This window comes from Hemiscyllium ocellatum, chromosome 24 (assembly GCF_020745735.1).
Source record: "Hemiscyllium ocellatum isolate sHemOce1 chromosome 24, sHemOce1.pat.X.cur, whole genome shotgun sequence".
NCBI lineage: Eukaryota > Metazoa > Chordata > Chondrichthyes > Orectolobiformes > Hemiscylliidae > Hemiscyllium > Hemiscyllium ocellatum.
The window spans coordinates 17310600-17329247 of record NC_083424.1 but is presented as its reverse complement, the minus strand read 5'-3'; the positions used below and the strand labels follow the sequence as shown (position 1 = coordinate 17329247).

The following is an 18648-nucleotide window of genomic DNA, read 5'->3' as shown; positions in this document are numbered from 1 at the left end:
CCGAGGTGGGTGGTTCTCCAACAAAACAAGAAGCTGGATACCATCCAGAAGAAAGCAGCCTGCTTGATTAGCGCCACATTCACAAGCATCCACTTCATCACTGACACTCAGTAGTGGCAGTGTGCATTACGTTCAAAGGTCCTTAAGCATCACCTTCCAAGTGCATGACCACATCCATCTAGAAGGACAGAGGAGCAGATAAATTGGAACATGACCTACAAGTTAACTCCAAGTCACTCACCATTCTGACTTGGAAAAAACATCGGTTGCTGGATCAAAACCCTAAAATTCCCTCCGTAAGGGCACTATGGATCAACCTATAGTACTTCGACTGTAGCAATTCAAGGTGGCAATTCACCACCCTCAAGGGAACTAGAGATGGGCAATAAATGCAAAAATCAAATGGCCAGCCAGTGATGCCCAAGTCCCAAGAATGAATAAAGAAAGTATTTGTTGGAATGATCAGTGAGAACTGCTGCAGTTAATTTTTTATGGTACACGCTTGTCTGAAATGAAATCTACAGTTTGCAATGTCATAAACTAAACCTTGGATAATTTAATTATTTAGAGTTGTTGGTTTTCACTTTACTCCATTATGGCAGCTTCTTTTGGGCCCAAGACAAGCACATATGCCAATTCCTCAAAAACATTACCCACAAAAAGGTTTACCAAGACTTTTGACCAAATATTATCCTCAAAAGGTTGACTTTCACTGGACTTGTACATGGTTTTAAAAAACTTCAGTAATTTTAATCAACAGAGCAAGAGTTATTTTGAGAAAAAGGTTATGACCCAGATAGCAGGAAGGGGCCACAGGAACACCAAACATGTACATAAATCAGTTTCAATGCAGATCTTAGATGACCAAACAGAACTTGGTCCATCAGAACTTAAACATTAATGAATAAGAAACAAAATATAAACACAAAATTTAAGGCAACTCTGCATAGAATTCATGGGGAAACTAGCAGGAATTCAATTAAGTGGAACTTGAAGGAAGGTGTTCCCCAGTGACTCAATTAATCCACAGTTAAATTCCATAGTGACTCATTCGAGCCACAAAAAATAAGTGAGTCACACAACTAGAATGGACCATGAATATATGCCGACTGCAACACTCAAAATACGAGGGCAGAGGGTGAATTCAGCCCTTCAAATTGGCCAAATTACCAGGGAAATGAGAGTATCCGGACAACTAATCAGGAGAAAGTCAACTCTGCAGCTGGAGCTAGGACGTGTGAGATCAGCAGCATCTGTGGTAGATAAATAATTGGAGATGGATAGAGGGTTAGGGAGAAGGGACGACAAAGGGAGTTGAAAGGGACTGCAAAGTGGGCAGGGGAGAAACTGCCAAGAGGGAAATGGTTTTAAACATTTCAAAGTAGTGTACAAATAAACATTAATCTTCAAGCACTGTTAACTGGATAATTTAATACTGAACAGTTTTGTTTCATAAAGATTTATATTTATGTGAAGTGCAGACTCCACATTAGGGACAACCATGCAATTGTTTACTATTTACTACCAGTTTACAGAACATTAGGTGTTTGTACATTAGGTGTGCCAATTTTTTTAAAAATTGATTTTGTTACTCGCCTATGCCAAATACCTTGTGCCAATTTAAAAACTGTAGAGCTTCAAATTAATGCTTTCATATGTTGCAGATTTCAATTAAGTCAAGCAGTGATGATTGAACATATTGTTAAATTCTTCTAATTCTGCTTCTGTGCAAGTCCAAATGTTTCAAATACAAATAGATAAGGTACTACTACAAGAGCTCATCACCTAATAAATGAGTTGGTGAAAATGAACAATGGCACCCTGAAATCCAAAAGGTAGCCCTCAAGTAAAGCCCAGAGGAGCTCAAAGCAGAAAACAAAACTATTTTGATATCTGGCCCACTATTCATGGTAGTTGACGTCTGTTTGAGATAGCAGTTACGCATGACTCAAATCATTGTTTTACAAGGAGAAAAAGTGACAAGTTCCTGATTCAGACAACAATCTAACCATTCTTGGTGAATATGTACAAGACAAATCAAGGCAAGAAAGAACCACCACATATAAATGAAGTAATCTATTCAAACTTACAACTTTCCACATGAACATTAATTTGCAAAAGGTACCACTGGAACTATTATCTAGCAAGCTGCAGCCAATTTTATTCCAAACTTAATGATGAATCACTACAGGAAGTACAGTCAGTATCTCAATACCATCTCATCTGATGACAATGAGAAGAATAAAAGGGACACATGGAGAGTCAGATTTCTGACCACAGGTTTGGCACTCAGTCCTTAAGCTTAAAGCTGGAAGCTAAATATGCAGGATGCCTTTTTTTCCTCAGAAATAGTTTGAAAGATAGGTGACAGTTAAGAAATAGGACCATGCTGTTGCTTACTTTTTCTCATGATTAGGGAGAAGAGAGAGATTAAACCAAGTGAGGTAGAATTTGTTCTGTGACTCTATGCTTACTTCTTCTCTACAAGTGAAGGCAAGCTACTAATTAATATCTGACCTTAACTCAAGTGTGCCAGTCTGCTTCTTAAAAAAGAGAGTGAAAAAGTACACATGCAAAAGACTAGGTACTCAATCTGAATGGCAAGTGGGTAGTATCCTAACACACCCAAGATGGATTATTACATTAGCTAGATACTAGGCTATATGATCACAATAATTAAAAGATGCACTGACTGGTTATGAAGAAATGTCCAATATTAACTACTTACTTGCTACCTCTTCATGGACATTTACAGAAGTTGGGAATATATCAGATGGTGACTGAGTGCTGAGCAAGCCCATTGCATTCTGTTGCTCTGAACATTTGTAATCAGAGTGAGCATCCTCCCATAAAGGTGGCCACTCTCCACCCTCACTGTTTTCATTTTGGAGACTGAGAGCAAGCAGGTAATCCAGATTAGAGTTGGCATCCACATGCTCTGGACCTGTAACATCTGCCAAGTTATTTCTCTCAGTCCTCAGTAGGCTGGCTGCAAAATCAACAGAAAATATATATGAGTGTTAAGAGCATAATTCAAAGTTTCAACCAGTATTGGTGAGCTGATTTCAACCAAGAAAACACCATGGTCAACCAGTGGGATTCAACTTAATACCAGAGGTCTAAATACTGACTAACATGGCAAATTGGGAATGTTGGATGAGGACAATCATATTTAGCAATGCCTTTACGCACAATTTAGTTTCAGTCCACCTCAAAGTACAAATTCCCATTATAGCAAGGGACAAATATGAATTTACATTTAACCTAATACCAATTAATCAATCCAGCAAAGATAAAATAAAATAGGCATTGAATCCTTCCCTCCCTCCATAAATTAGTTCTTGCCCATTACCAAAAAAAGTGTAATTACAGGTATTGCTCTAATTATGGTGTCCACAGTTTTAGAAAGTTCGCAAACTCCCACGAGAATCAGAGTCATACAGCATGGAAACCAACATTTCAGTCCAACTAGACCAGAACAACCATGTTCCTAAATCAAACTAGTCCCACTTGCCTGTGTTTGACCCCCATCTCTCCAAATCTTTCTTATTCATGTACTCACCCAAATGTCTGAGTGTTGTAACTATATGTGCATCCACCACTTCCTCCAGCAGTTCATTCCACACACCAACCGCAGTGTAAAAACATTGGCCCCTCAGACCCTTTTCAAATCTGTCTCCTCTCACCTTAAAAATACACCCCTAGTTTTGAACTCCCCCAGCCTAGGGAAAAGATGCTTGCTATTCACCTTATCAATCACCTTATCCTGATTTTATAAACCTTTCTGAAGTCACCCCTCAACCTCCTACAATAATAAAAAGTCATCCCAGCCTAACTCAAATCTTCCATTCCTGGCAACATCCTGTTAAATCTTTTCTGAACCATCTCTAAGTTAATAATATCCTTCCTGTAGCAGGGGAACCAGAACTGGACACAGTACTGCAGAAAAGGCCTCACCAACATCCTATACAACCTCAACATGTCCCAACTTCTACCCTCAATGGTCTGAGCAATGAAGGAAAATATGTCAAACACCTTCTTAACCACTATCTACATGTGATGCAACTTTCAAAAATATTATGTACTGAACTGTCTATCCTCTCAACACTACCCAGGGCTCTTCTCTGTCCATTATATCACCAATTTTGGTGTCATCCACAAACTTAGTAACAATTTCTCCTAAATTCTCACCCAGATCGTTTATATAAAATGACAAACAAAAGTAGAAGTCCAGATTGGCTCTCTTTCCTTAGCACTGAAATGTTTCACCTCAGCCTGTATTTTTCTTCCAGCCATTATAAGACTGAAGATAATGCTGGGTTGAAGATAAATCTACACACTGCAGAATACCACTGTTGAAATCCACAACATTGCTTATACACCCATTTTCAATTCCATTCAAATATTCTTGTTAAACAGGTGGTAGGATTGGTGCTACTCAACAGTTACCACATGTAAAGAAATACAGGACAAAAGTTCTCATTATACTTAGTACATCATACCACTTACAAGACCAGAAACATCCTTAAAAATCTACCAAGACTATATGTACACACTTCATTCACTCTCACTACCAAAGTTGCAGAATCTCTCATCAAAACATTGAAGTATCAAAGCAGTTACCAGGAGGCCAACAACTTTTGTAGTTGTGCAATCCTATCGCATAAATTTTGCTCTTTAGCTACTTCTAGCTCCTTCCCCAACTTCAAGCTCACATGTTGATATAACTACTTCCAATTCAAAATATTCTCAGCTTACCTTGATTCTGGTCTCTACCTACGGTCGGCAGATTCCTCCTGTCTGACCCCCTCACAAAACATCCTGCTTCTCTGTTCCCGTGAACTTTGGCTTCCAACTGTCTAGAAATTCTTGGCCTGGCCCTAACACGGTTCCCTTCATCCCGATGAAGGACCCCAAATGGTTGGTTTTCAAACCAAGTCCCAGCATTATCTTCAAAGTGATACACAGATCTAGGTTTGATACGGTTGTTATTCTTTTCCTCCACATCCTTGCCACAGGAGATGTGGTGCACATGTCTGTCTTTGACCAAAACATTGCGACCACAAGCTGCACAAGGTTCAGTCCTTGATCCACAATAATCAGCATGTTCTTCTGATTTGTTGAATGCCAGCTCCAGTTCACAGAATTGACACTTAACCAGTCGCAAAGGGCATTCTAAATTCTACAAGGCAAAGAGAAAATGAATTAAAATGATCTTAACACCTTGCATTTTTTTCAAAAAGCATTTAAGAGCTTCATTGTCTAAGCTGCCAAGTGCATTGCCCACAATATTGATGAATCTTATCAGTTATGGATTAGACTTCCTGGCTGGATTCAAGCTATTCTCAGGCTGTTAATAGATCAGTCAAGCTCCAATCATTGTCCAGTGACTGCTATTAGAAAATCACCATACCAAGACCTGGCCTGCCCTTCACAGATCTAGAATAATCTGACTACAACTGAGGTTTGCACAAGATAAGTAATTTAAAGTCTGGTTGAAGATTTGTAGCTCGGGTGTCCGTTGTTGTGGTTCTGTTCGCCGAGCTGGAAGTTTTTGCTGCAAACGTTTCGTTCCCTGGCTAGGGAACATCATCAGTGCTATTAGAGCCTCCTGAGAAGCGCTGCTTTGATGTTTCTTCCGGTATTTATAGTGGTTTGTTCTTGCCGCTTCCGGGTGTCAGTTTCAGCTGTAGTAGTTTGTATGTGGGGTCCAGGTTGATGTGTCTGTTGATGGATCTTCTTGCCGTTTCCGGGTGTCAGTTTCAGCTGTAGTGGTTTGTATATTGGGTCCAGGTCTATGTGTCTGTTAATGGAGTTTGTGGAAGGTATTACCCACGCAACTTTATCACCAGATGCCTAAGAGATAGACCACGGAACGAGGACATGCCACAACCAAAAGGACGAGCCACTCTACCATACGTCAGGAGCGTCTCAGAACTGACATGCTGACTACTGCGACCCTTAGGACTCATAACAGCACACAAGCCAACTTCCACACTCAGACAACAACTCACTAGAACAAAGGACCCAATACCCAGCACGAGCCAAACTAACGTAGTTTACAAAATACCATGCAAGGACTGCACAAAACACTATATAGGACAAACAGGAAGACAGCTAACAATCCGCATCCATGAACATCAGCTAGCCACAAAACAACACGACCAGCTATCCCTAGTAGCCATACACTCAGACAACCAGCAACATGAATTTGACTGGGAAAACACTACCATCATAGGACAAGCCAGACAGAGAACAGCCAGGGAATTCCTAGAGGCATGGCATTCATCCACAAACTCCATTAACAGACACATAGACCTGGACCCAATATACAAACCACTACAGCTGAAACTGACACCCGGAAACGGCAAGAAGATCCATCAACAGACACATCGACCTGGACCCCACATACAAACTACTACAGCTGAAACTGACACCCGGAAGCGGCAAGAACAAACCACTATAAATACCGGAAGAAACATCAAAGCAGCGCTTCTCAGGAAGCTCCAATAGCACTGATGATGTTCCCTAGCCAGGGAACGAAACGTTAGCAGCAAAAACTTCCAGCTCGGCGAACAGAACCACAATAAGTAATTCATTTGTTCACCTTGGTTTTCCCATTCAATAGAAAATCCCACAGATAATTAGCAGAGTAAATGGCTCCTTAATTGTAGCTATAGAATACAAGTAGTCAGAAGAACATTGGCTTTTCAAGGTAAAGGGAGCTGGAACACAGAGTAAGGAAGCGTTATTTCAGTTACACAGTTGTTTTAGATCCCATTTGTAGCATAATGTCCAGTTTTGGACAATGCACGAAAAGTATAAGCCTTGAAGGGGTGCAAAGATTTGTCAGAATTATATTGGGATTTAAAGGTTTAGGTTGTAGGGACAGCTGGACATATTTCACGTTTAAAATGTCAATCCAATCAGTTTCTTTATGATAAAACTATTGTAATGAATTAATCTATGATCCTTCCTCTAGTTGGCGAATTCAACAAAGTCAACATCATCTGAAATTAGGAATTGAGATATGGAATTTTCTCCCCCTAAAATCCTACAGATGCAGGATCAATTGAAAACTTCTCTGATAGCAATAATTTGTCAGACAAAATCCCAGCAGAACTAAAGATGGGGAATATATGTTTAAATAAAGACCAACTGTGACCTAATTGAACGTTAAAACAGTCAAGGGACCGATAACCCAACTCTGCTTTCTATGTTACATCAACACCAGCATTTAACAGATGGTGCTGCATTAGGCAGACAAATTGGAGGATAAACAAAGACACACCAACCTCATGTTTTTCCAACTGATTTTTTTCTACCTTCATGTTGCACTTACAGTTGACCTGAAAAACAGGTGGTCAAATTAAGTCATCAAATATTAGTGCTCATTACTTGTTAGTTACTATCCTTAAGAGCAATCCTCATGTATTTGAATTGCCAAAGCTTAAGGGAGTTGCATTGTATCCTGGCTTAGCTGATCTTATCCAGGAAGGCAAGAAGGATGCAACTATAAGTGGAGTGCGCCAGACAAGAAATGGAGGTGTCCAAAAGAATTGGACTAAGTCATCCTAATATTGATCACATCCATGATGATTGTTTGAAAATACGCAAACCGTGGATACAAATTGGCCCAAACTTAGAATTATGCCTAAATTAAGAATAGTACACCCTGGGTAAGCATTCTCAGAACAAGTCAACACCTTTAGGTATATAAAAATAAATGATTTGGGAAATCCCCCATTACTCTTGACCCATACAAAAGTCAGGTTTGTGAAAAACTTGGTTACATAGATGAAATACCTTTAACTGCCTTGAGACATGCACAGGACACAAACCCATTTCACTTTTAATATCGGTGCTCCAAATGGTATGAATTACCTCGAACTCCACACCTCTAAAGCTGCTGTTGATTCTAAGTGGTTCACATTGGTACCTGATAAGCCATTTTAAAATTAGCCACAATAACCTGTAAATTTGAAAATGTTTCAGCATGGGAAACAAACTCCAAGAACTCCATTACTAACAACTTTTATACTCATACAGCAATTCATCTGGAGAATTTAGATTTCCAGATCCGATCAACATCATGTTTATTTGAAAAAACAAATCAAACTAGCACAAAAGGTTCAGATGTCACTCATTATATTCAATGGTGACCAATTACACAACTTTTTTTTTGCAGTAATAAGACTTAGATTAAATTTCATCCCTCAGGTACATGCTTTAAGCAACGCAGAACAACGAGTGATAACCAAGTTAAGAGAAGCCACATTTAACCATCTCCTCCAGCCACCCCCCACCCCCCACCCCCCCAACCCGGCAAGCCTGGAGACATGACAAAACAGGATAAATGACTTTGAACCATTTCAGTAGTCAATAATAGAGTTTCAGATTTTTCTGTTCAATCAACCCCTTGACACTTGGAAGTAATTGTACTTAAAACACATCGATGGCAGAGTGTTGTTTGACATACTTAACTCGTGAAGCAGCCTTCTTTGTAGCTAGCAATAGGAATGATCCCTCAACTAACTTTGCTCTGGTAATAAATATACAAACATTTATATTTTAGCTTTTTGTGACTCAAAGATAGATAATTATCCTGCACCACAAAGGCAGTTTTTAGTGTTTTCTTCTAATTGCTTTGTCGATAAGAAAATGGGAAGGAGAAGAGGAATGGAAAAGGATCAAGGCCTTAGAAATCATTTGATTGGTTAATCAGTTTGAACTACATTCACTGGAGATTTAGGGGGTGGAGTAGAAGAGTCATAATCTCACAGAAAACTATCAAATTCTAACAAGACCAGACAGGGTAAATGCAGGATATTGTCAATGACACGCAAGTCCAGAACCTGGAGGCACAGTCGAAGGATATGGAGCAGGCTATTTAGGACTGAGAGGAGGAGGAATTTCTTCATCCAGAGAGGGGGTTAACTTGTGAAGTTTTCTGCCACAGAAAGTGGTTGAGGTCAAAACACTAAATTGTTTCAAATTAGGAGTTAGACATTTCTCCATAAATCAAGATTTATGGAGAAAAAGCAGGAACAGTTAGGTAACTAGCCACGATCAAGGATGGCAAAGCAGACTCAAAGGGCCAAATGGTCCACTCCTGCTCAAATGTTTCTATGTTTCTTAAATTGGGGAAGAAAGAAAGAACTGTGATACAATAGTGAGGTGGCCTACCAGCACTACTTTAGATTACATGAAGACATCACCTTTGACTGAGGCACACAAGGACAGCCAAGACTGATGAAACAATATATTCACATAAATATATGGAAACTAGGAAAAAAATATTAGTCAACAGAGAATGACACACAAGAGCAGTGTAAATATTTACCATAACACTATCATTCTACTGAACTTACCAATGCATGCTCTGTTTCAAAGTGTTCTTCCATCTCAGATTTAGGAAAGGGTTCATGACAATACCTGCAAAGATCAATGTTTCTTCTACAGTGGATTTCATGAATGGTGAAGTTAGTTGCAGGAATGTCTCGTTGGCTGAAAGGAAAATAGAGGACATGCTAATGATGTAAACCCAGCAATTAAGAGGAGATAGTATTGGTTCCACTTGTACATCTAAATTGAAGGTACATAGCTGTCAACAAAACATCAAGCAACACAAATTAAACAAACTCACCAAAATGTCATAATTGACAAAGACACTATTTGCTGTAATTAAGTGAAACAGACCAGGTGATCCTTGATCAACCACCTCTTTCACAAACTAACACCTTCAATACTGCTTGCTCCTGTCTTCCTCACCGATTGTGTGCACGCACACGTGTTGAGAAGACAGCAAATCTTCACTTTCCATTATTCATCTGCACAGTTGGAATTCATATGAACCCATGATATGGTGGAGTAACCACAAAAATCACCACCACACACACACACACACCCCTTTCAAGTACCTAGTTGTATTTCACCCAAGTACTGCTGGATGGCGAACAAGAGCATTCCCATACCTAAACTTTTCCTCAAGAACGCTGAACCCAATTTCATGAAGATAACAAACCTATCCAACTAAGGCATGTGTGATGAAAGTCCTATATTGGAACATATGTGGCTTTCAGAAGGTGGGCAGTATCACCAAAATTTCAGCACAGCAAGAGATTCAGAGAAAGTTGCCCAATAATCAATGAAAACAACATACTCTTTAAAATATTATCAGATTGCACCATGTCACCTATTAACAATTGCTCATCATGAGAGATAGTATCATGCTCACTTTTGGCAAGGGGGGAGAGGGTGTGGCAGCAACAAATAGTATGCAGTTTGGCTTTCATAGTAATTATAAAGTGATTGAGAGTGCTAAAGTTTGGCAGTAGTGCCATGGGAAATGGTCGTGAAGTGGCAATTTCACTTGGATAGTAAACCTGGAGTTGGTATTTTTATTACGGATCACAAATAGTCCTCTGGCAGTCCTCATTCAAAACCATTTCCAGCTGTTGTTGTCCATTTTTCTGTACCTTTACTCTGTAAAACTTCAAATGTCTTTCCATTTGCATAGTTGAATGCTCATGAATCCAGTCAAACTCTGTTCCAAACTTACTGTTAATATTTGGAGGCAGAGTCCAAGTGAATCCTAGAATTTTATTGCAAAGGCACGAGAGCTTCCAGATACAGACAGAAACAGACATCTATTTACTTTTATTTTAATTAAAATTTCACAAATCCAAATCACTCTGAAGATTTCAACCCCAAGACTTCAATTTGGTTGCTAGAAAATGCAAGTTATAAAAATAAATGCCTCATTGTATTAGCTAAGACTACAAGAAATTTATGGAGATACACTACAGTAAGAATTCCTCTTAATATAATTTGTTATCCTTTCCATATTAATAAGGCTAGAATTAAACTCATTTGTAATAACCAAAAATAACAGGCTAAAAACTAGTTACGCATGATAGTCTATCAATTGTTTGAGAATACTGAATGCTTTCAATTTACATCTTCCCATTTTTTTCTAAAGCGTTATGCCTCACAACAGTCTCCTATTCAATGTACACAATTGTACACAATGTATAATCAATAGAGAAAAAAAAACTAACAAACGGGTGATTCGAAACAGAAAGTGGTAAAAATAAACCACGGGGACAGCCAGACACCAGGAGACTATTTGCATTCAGGCAATCTTTACACCCTGGGAAAGTAGGGTGAAATCCAGCTTCCAATGTTCTGTAAATTCCACAGAGTGGAAATGGACCTTTTCCTCCTGTGCCAATACTATGACTTTAAATGGTAGCAATTACTATGGCAAAGTATCACATTTCTAAATTCTAAAATACTCTACCACAGCACTTTTGTCACTTGTGCATTTTGCTTCTGTTGATTTTTTTTAAATCTCGAAGTTTATTTTATAAGAAACAACTGGTATCATAAGTGAGCGTACAATCTGGTTGGAGGCCCGAGTGAACCAGTACCATGTTTACAAACCAATAGTTTCTAGACATTGGTCATTAATTGAATAATCTTATGTACTCACTGGTCTTGGCAATAACTACCACTGTTCTTTTCTACTTCCTTTAAACAATACCTTTAAACAAGTCAAAAAACTGAGGCAACCCAAAGACATCACCATAATTCAAATCTCCAACTAGGTTTCATTATTAATGAAAACTGTAAAAATAAGGTCTTTCATAGATACATGCTGTATAAGCATCTTACTTTATGGAAGGTTTGTTGTCAAGTTCTGACTCAGTGTATGACAGCAAAACGAGGGGGAACAATTGCACTCCTGTGTGACCTTAGCAAGAATATTGTCATTTCCTGAAACAGGTGGTGTTGACACGGAATACGGGAAGGTTTGATTTGATTGATTATGCTGTTTTGTTTCACAGTGAAGATACAAAGTAGCATCACTGATCCAGTGAAACCTAGCTTCATGAGACAATGTGAAAATAATTAGCACATTGATGGACCCTTTTAAACAAGAACTCTAACTCTTGTCCTTCTGTTAAAAGGGAAAAGATTTTCAATCAGCAGCTTCTACCCTTCCAGCCTTTTTACAGGATTTCACACCACCTCACTGAAGCTTCTTGTATAAGACATTTCTCAAAATGGCTTTATTGATTGCACTGATTAACTTCTTGTCTAATATCTAGTCCTATCTGCACTACAATTTCACCCATTCACACAAGACAGACCAAAGTCATACTTTCATTGCTATCAACTCAGCATCATCTATACAGCCTGTTCATGCAATACCACAGATTGAATCTCGACATTCTATTGAACACAGTTTATAATTTTATTATATTCCATCATAACAGGCCTACCTCTTTCGCCAAAGCCCAACATGCTATCTACCCCAGACAATGAATCAATTGCCAGAACCTTGATTTGCATCTGTTATTTCTTGATCCAAAGTTACCTGAGAGCCACCATCTTTCAGAATCTTTAACTCATCTAAACTGGTGATGTATCATACTCTATCCCATATCAATTCTTGCATTCACTGATAGGTGATAGATTCAGAGGCTATAGGGTAACATCTCTAACTTAAATTTCTCATCTGAGTACTTCATTCCACTCACATCCTAACTCTCCCAAATGTCTCCAGCCTCATTATCTTCTTTCATCTACACCTTTATGCATCCTCCACATCTCACTTAATGGCAAACTACTATTCCTTCAAACATGGATAGCACAATGGCCTCAGCAGTTAGCACTGCAGCCTCACAGCACCAAAGCACCAGCTTGATTCCCCCCTCAGGTTCCTGTCTGTGCGTTATGCTAACACTCTGTCTGTGTGGGTTTCCTCCAGCTTCTTTGTACAGTCCAAAACATGCTAGTTAGGTGGATTGGCCATGAACAAAGCCTGAATGTAAGGATTGGGTCTGGATGGGATGCTCTTCGTAGGGTTGGTGTGAATTCAATGGGCTGAATGGCCTTACTTTAAGGATTTCACACTTGAAGGATTCTGTAATTTTATGGCTCTCAACACTGAAATTCTCTAGCTAAATCTCTTTACCTCCTCTCTTTTAAGAACATTCCATGAAGACAACCTCTTTGATCAAGCCTTTAGTTACCTCTATTATATTCTACCAAAACTTATTCCCAATTATTCATGAGTAATCTTTTGCTTTTCTATATTATTGGGACTTAATTACCATATCTATAAAGAAACTTTGAGAGATACAAATCAGTACTTGAATAATCTTATGAATCATTAAGATAACAATTGCTCTCAAAATACATTTCATTAACAAATACATACATCTCTGACAGACAATATTGGTCATATATTGTTCTTAAATGGTCTGATGAAATTCTCAAATTCCTTCCCAGCTTCCCATGAGCTTCACCCAGAAACCAGCTTAGAGACAGACCTAAACCAAAGTAGCTTTTTAAACGGTACTTCAGAAGTTTATCAAGATAAGAACAACGAAGTTAGTCCCTTACCAGTTAGCACAGAGTCTAGTTTCCTCAGCCTGATCTTCAGACATCTTTACTCTTCTTCAAAACCCTACAAAGCAAAATAGTGAGTGAGTATCTCAGATCTTATTGATTGAAAAGATAAGGAAAGTATGAAGAGGCAAAAAGAAAACTCAAGCCAACATCCAATGAAAAGATAGGCAGGGCAGATCACAGCTTTTTGGAACACTGACTTTTAAGCTTCAATTTCTTCTTTCACCACCAGCATTATTTTCCAACCAAAAGAATAACTCCAAACAACAAAAAAAACCTGACTGTAGAAACCCATGAGTGGCTGATCTACTTACACTGTGGGAAAACACCCAAAGTTTATTCATCAATTTTGCTAACAGGAAGGTGACACATTGCCTTAGCTCCATCCAATGCTGCCTCAGAGTGGAGACATAAAATCCTGTACAGTACAAGATAACCATGGGCACAAATCCACACCCTGTGAGTGTATATAGCAAGCACTTTATCATTTTAACAAGCTGTGACACATGCCAGCAAACAATCTAACCATAATCCTGTACAGCTCAAACTTGTTGAAAAATCCATCACCATGCTTAAGAATCAAAGCAAGTGATTGAGAAATTCACAGATTAAATTTTGTATGCACAAAATGACTTGGCATACATTACAGCCACCCTCAGAACTTATGGCTAGACCCAACAATTCTACCTAACCAGCAGCTGGATGTTGATTCAGCACAGCTACAATTGCTTATCATTCACTGACTAAAACTAACTACCTTTATTACAGCAGCAGTAACATTCACCATTAACTACTTTGTGGCCAAAAAGAGACTGGTGGAGATACTTTACCAGTTAGCACTTGTCTAATCACTCACAGTGACCCTCAAATTAATAAAATTAGTTCAACTTGCAGAATCAAAAGTTCTGCTTTCAGTTTCTTTTTACTGGAAATTCAGTCCAACTTTCTGGCTCTATTCCAGGATCACTGATTCACAGTCCAACAGCCATCACATTTCAAAAGCACAGCTCACGAAAAAACAAATATAAAGGCATCCGCTTTAATAATACTTAGAAGGATTACCAAGAGCTAGAACTTTAAAATCATCAATATTTTAAAGCAACTTACTTGATAAGGATCACGTCTAGCAGACAAAAAGACTGCTTAGGTTTCATATATCTCTAAAGTCTTCAAAGAAAGCACCTTGCTATGATAGTGGTAATCCTGTAAGCCATTACATTTTGTAATCTAATTAAAGGTAATATTCTTCCATTCGAGAGAATTACCAGGTCAAAAGAAACAAACCAAGACACCAAAAGTTTCTACTAATTTGTGTCAATGTCTTTGAAAATTGCAAGTAAACAATGATACAATTGATTTCACTAACCACATAAGTTGTTGGCCACACACAGAGGGAAAAGAAAAATTAATAAGGTGGTCTTCATCTTAGCCTTTTTATTTTTGATGAATCAAGCCTCGACTGTATATTTTATTCTGTATTGGTTGAGGTTCATGACACATTAAGAACAAACATCAAGCTCCTCTAATGATGGACAACAGACAAAATGAGCTATTAAGACCCCATTTAGATCTCAGTTTTGTGCTGAGTTTAGTACACACAGTTGTGATACAAAGGCATGAAAATCAATGTGAACCGCTCCTAAAAGTAAAACTAGTTTTAATGAAAAAAAAGAAGTGAACAACCCTTTTTCTTGAATTTGCATTAAAAAAAATGCTGCTTCATGTTTGGGCACAGGTGGTTGAGCAACATTGCTCCAAAATCATGAACAAATGGACTCAACAAAGTATGGCTAAGAGGCCACCATCAGTAACCAAGTTACCAGCAAATGAATGATCCCAAAGTTCCAAAGAATTAATGGGACTCAAACTTTAGATCCATTTCTCTCCCCACAGATGCTGCAAGATATGGTGAGCTCCTCTTGCACTGATTTTTTTTCCAGATCTCTGGCATGTATAATATTTTGCTTTTAAGTGAACTTGAGGATTTTTTGTCTTGATAGCCATGTCACCCTGCTGTGCTGCCACTTGTACTTTCCCCACTGACCATTTACCAGCTGTTGCATTGGTGAATCCAGAACAGATCCAATTTAAAATGCACCATGAATAGAACAATTGTAATTTACAAGCAGCTCAGCTTAAATATACTTCAGTCAGTACTAAATCAACTATTCACAAATGGTATATTAAAAATAAAATTGGGACTTAGGCATTTTCACTGATTGTTTCCACTGTCTTTTCTACGATCAGGCAACATATTTAGGAAGATATTATTAGATTAGATTACTTACAGTGTGGAAACAGGCCCTTCGGCCCAACAAGTCCACACTGATCCGCCGAAGCGCAACCCAACCAGACCCATTCCCCTACATTTACCCCTTCACCTTACACTACGGGCAATTTAGCATGGTCAATTCACCTAACCTGCACATTTTTGGGCTGTGGGAGGAAACCTGAGCACCCGGAGGAAACCCACGCAGACACGGGGAGAACGTGCAAACTCCACAGTCAGTCACCTGAGGCAGGAATTGAACCTGGGTCCCTGGCGCTGTTATATCACTAGATGAGGAATCCAGAACCCCAGGCTAATATTGTGGGAATTGGGGATTCAAATCTCAAAGTCTGGAATATAAAGCGAGCCCAGGAACAACATTTCACCCACTGCTGATTGCTTAACATCCAAGTGCTTTTACCACTGTTCTCAAACAGAACTAAAGGTGCCATCCTCATCTGGAATGGCCTTGTATTCATGAAACACAGCAACGTGGTTACCAGTTAACTGCCATGAATGGGCAATAAATCAGCAATGCCCACATTGCACAAACAAATAAAAAAGGTTGCCTTCTTGTTCTACAGTTTCTTCCTGAAATGCACTTATTTCCATGTTCAGGTAGTCATGTAAAACATTTCCATGTTAAATAGTACATGATGAGAAGCTTTAAATCTCATTCTTTGAATTTGCATTGAAAATACATTTCTTTAGATGCTGAAAGATGGTCTACGAAGATCCAGTGGATCTAATTAAGCCACTTTATAAATTGATTATTTGCCTGGACACAACATTTTAAACATTTGCTGAATGCAGCAAGTTTATGGCAAAAAGGAGAATGGAAGCTTCACAAAGGCACTCAATTTCTATTAAACTGCCAGAGAGAATTACAACATAAAACGGTCTACGGTTTCAACCACAGTTAAGCAAAACAGGACAGCTATTAGAGAATAAAACAGCATAGATAAAGGAGTAACTAACTACTTTTGAAAAAAGGTAGCAGGTTCAATGAGCCAAATGACCTCCTCTTTTTCTCCATTGCTCCACAAATCAATAGTAGTTATGCAAAGCTGCACTGAATTGTCACAGAACCAGACAATTCTACCAAAAAGGGATGGAGCAATCAAAAATTTCTGGCAGTGGTCCTGACAGTCGAAATCCAGAACAAGCAGTTGCAAAACAATAACCAACTTGCTAGAAAACAACACCAACTGCAGCATAAAGTCAGTTGTAAGAAAGATTGCCCTTCAGACCCAATAGCTGCAAAACGATGAACAGGCAATATTTAACATTAATGGAAGGTCCAAGGAAGTGACCAAGGTGCCATTCCTGTAGTTCCCCAATTACGTCACTTTGAACCATCCTATAAATGGATCCCTTGTTATGTCACTACTGGAACCATTCATTGGACAACAGGGAAGCCGCTTTCAAAGAAAAATAACTTAAAATAAGACTCGCGACTTTGCAAATGAAAATCAAGTTTTTTTTGGTCAGTTAACTTTTCAAGTTTTTTTAAGGGGGGGGGAATTAAACTGAGCCTCAACGTTCACTTTCACAAGGGCAGGAGGACAGTCACCACAAATCCCTTCAACAGAGGGTTTTTTATTCGTAAAGGATTTTCGAACGGAATTAAAATGAATTATCTTTGTTTCTATGTGTATATTCTCGCTTGTCTCTGTGAACAGACAGTTGTTTCCTCCTTTGGGCGGAAACGGCCGCCGTCACCCCCCCCCCCCCTCCCTCACTCACCGTCCTTGGCTGAAGTAGCTCCTCAAACACTCCAATGAGTCTAAAGGGAAAAGAAAAGAGGGGGAGGTAATGGGGGAAAAAATACCCAGAACACCCGATAAGACTACCCCGTTTCCCCTCCTCAATTCGACACCACCCTTCCGTCACGCAGCAGAGCTGTCACCAACATTCCTCTCACTGATGGGGTGCCGGCTCTCGGCTGTTTATTCACCTCAGCAACAAACCCGGCCGCAAACACCGCCGGAGGCACCACCCCTCTGCCCGCTGCTCGTTGGCCCAACCGGCGGCCGCTCTCGACAGGCGATAGGTTCATTCGCGCGTCCATCACGATGACGCAGATATTCTCTCCCCGCCCCAAACCGCAGCGCCCGGCTCGCCAACACAGCTCTTGCCAGGTCAAGAGGGTAGTGTATCCAACAGTCTCCGCCTAACTCAGTACTGACCTCCTGAGACTGGGAGGTCTCACTGGTAGTCACAAGCAGAAATATTGCTGGAAATAAGAAAATAAAATTGCTATAAATTCTTAGCAGGCGTAGCAAGAGAAGCACAGTAAACGTTTCAAGAGATTGACTTTTCCTTTAGAGGCAAGTTCTTCTGTTAAGACCAGAGAATGAAAATTAGTAAATTATAAATAATGTGAAACATACAAAACAGAAATTACTGGAGAAACTCAACAGGTCTGGCAGTATCTTTAGAAAAAGACACAGAGTAAAATGTAAACTTGTCATAGCCCTACCAGACTATCAGGCTAATCTCTCATTAGAATCACCTGGTGGTGGTTTAACCTGAGGGCCATCAGACTTCATGTGAGGGGAAAAGTTGAGAAGAAGAGTTCGTTATGGTTGTTAGGAAGATGTGGGTGTACTGTACCTTTAAGAAAGTTAAAAGCTGGCAGAACTACCTGTGTTCTAAACAATATACAATGTAATCTTTGGTCCAGCAGCTAGTGTAGCTGGTTGCCTGGAGACAAAAACAAATTTGAATTAGGTCAATCAGTTTAAATTATTTCCCAAGAAATACCAAATTCCAATCAAGTTTTGAATTTAGTATATTGACAATATACTAACTTCAGCCAGGGCAGGAATTGAAACCTCATAGTTGGCATCACTTTACATCACAAACCAGCTGTCCAGCCATATAAGCCCAACACCCACAAACAGTGTACGATCTCAATTATAGTATTTGAGGTGGTTGCCATACTAATTTGCTTTTAG

At 39.2% G+C, this 18648-nt stretch overlaps 1 protein-coding gene across 4 annotated transcripts in view; it reads right to left on the bottom strand.

Moving 5' to 3' along the window:
• The window catches only part of trafd1 (TRAF-type zinc finger domain containing 1), a 41304-nt gene extending 23629 nt beyond the window's left edge, over positions 1-17675 (bottom strand). Inside the window, exons 1-6 of one of the 4 annotated variants that reach the window (XM_060843535.1) lie at positions 17435-17675; positions 13414-13477; positions 9372-9507; positions 7296-7349; positions 4759-5182; positions 2729-2989 (exon numbers count right to left, since the gene is read on the bottom strand). In XM_060843535.1, the coding sequence (XP_060699518.1) occupies positions 2729-2989; positions 4759-5182; positions 7296-7349; positions 9372-9507; positions 13414-13457 (919 nt within the window). In that variant the 5' untranslated portion in view covers positions 13458-13477; positions 17435-17675. Of the gene's footprint in view, positions 1-2728; positions 2990-4758; positions 5183-7295; positions 7350-9371; positions 9508-13413; positions 13478-16669; positions 16803-17434 lie in introns of those variants that run through there. The other 3 variants (XM_060843532.1, XM_060843533.1, XM_060843534.1) reach the window with 3 other exon arrangements.
• Between the last annotated feature and the right edge of the window lie 973 nt (positions 17676-18648).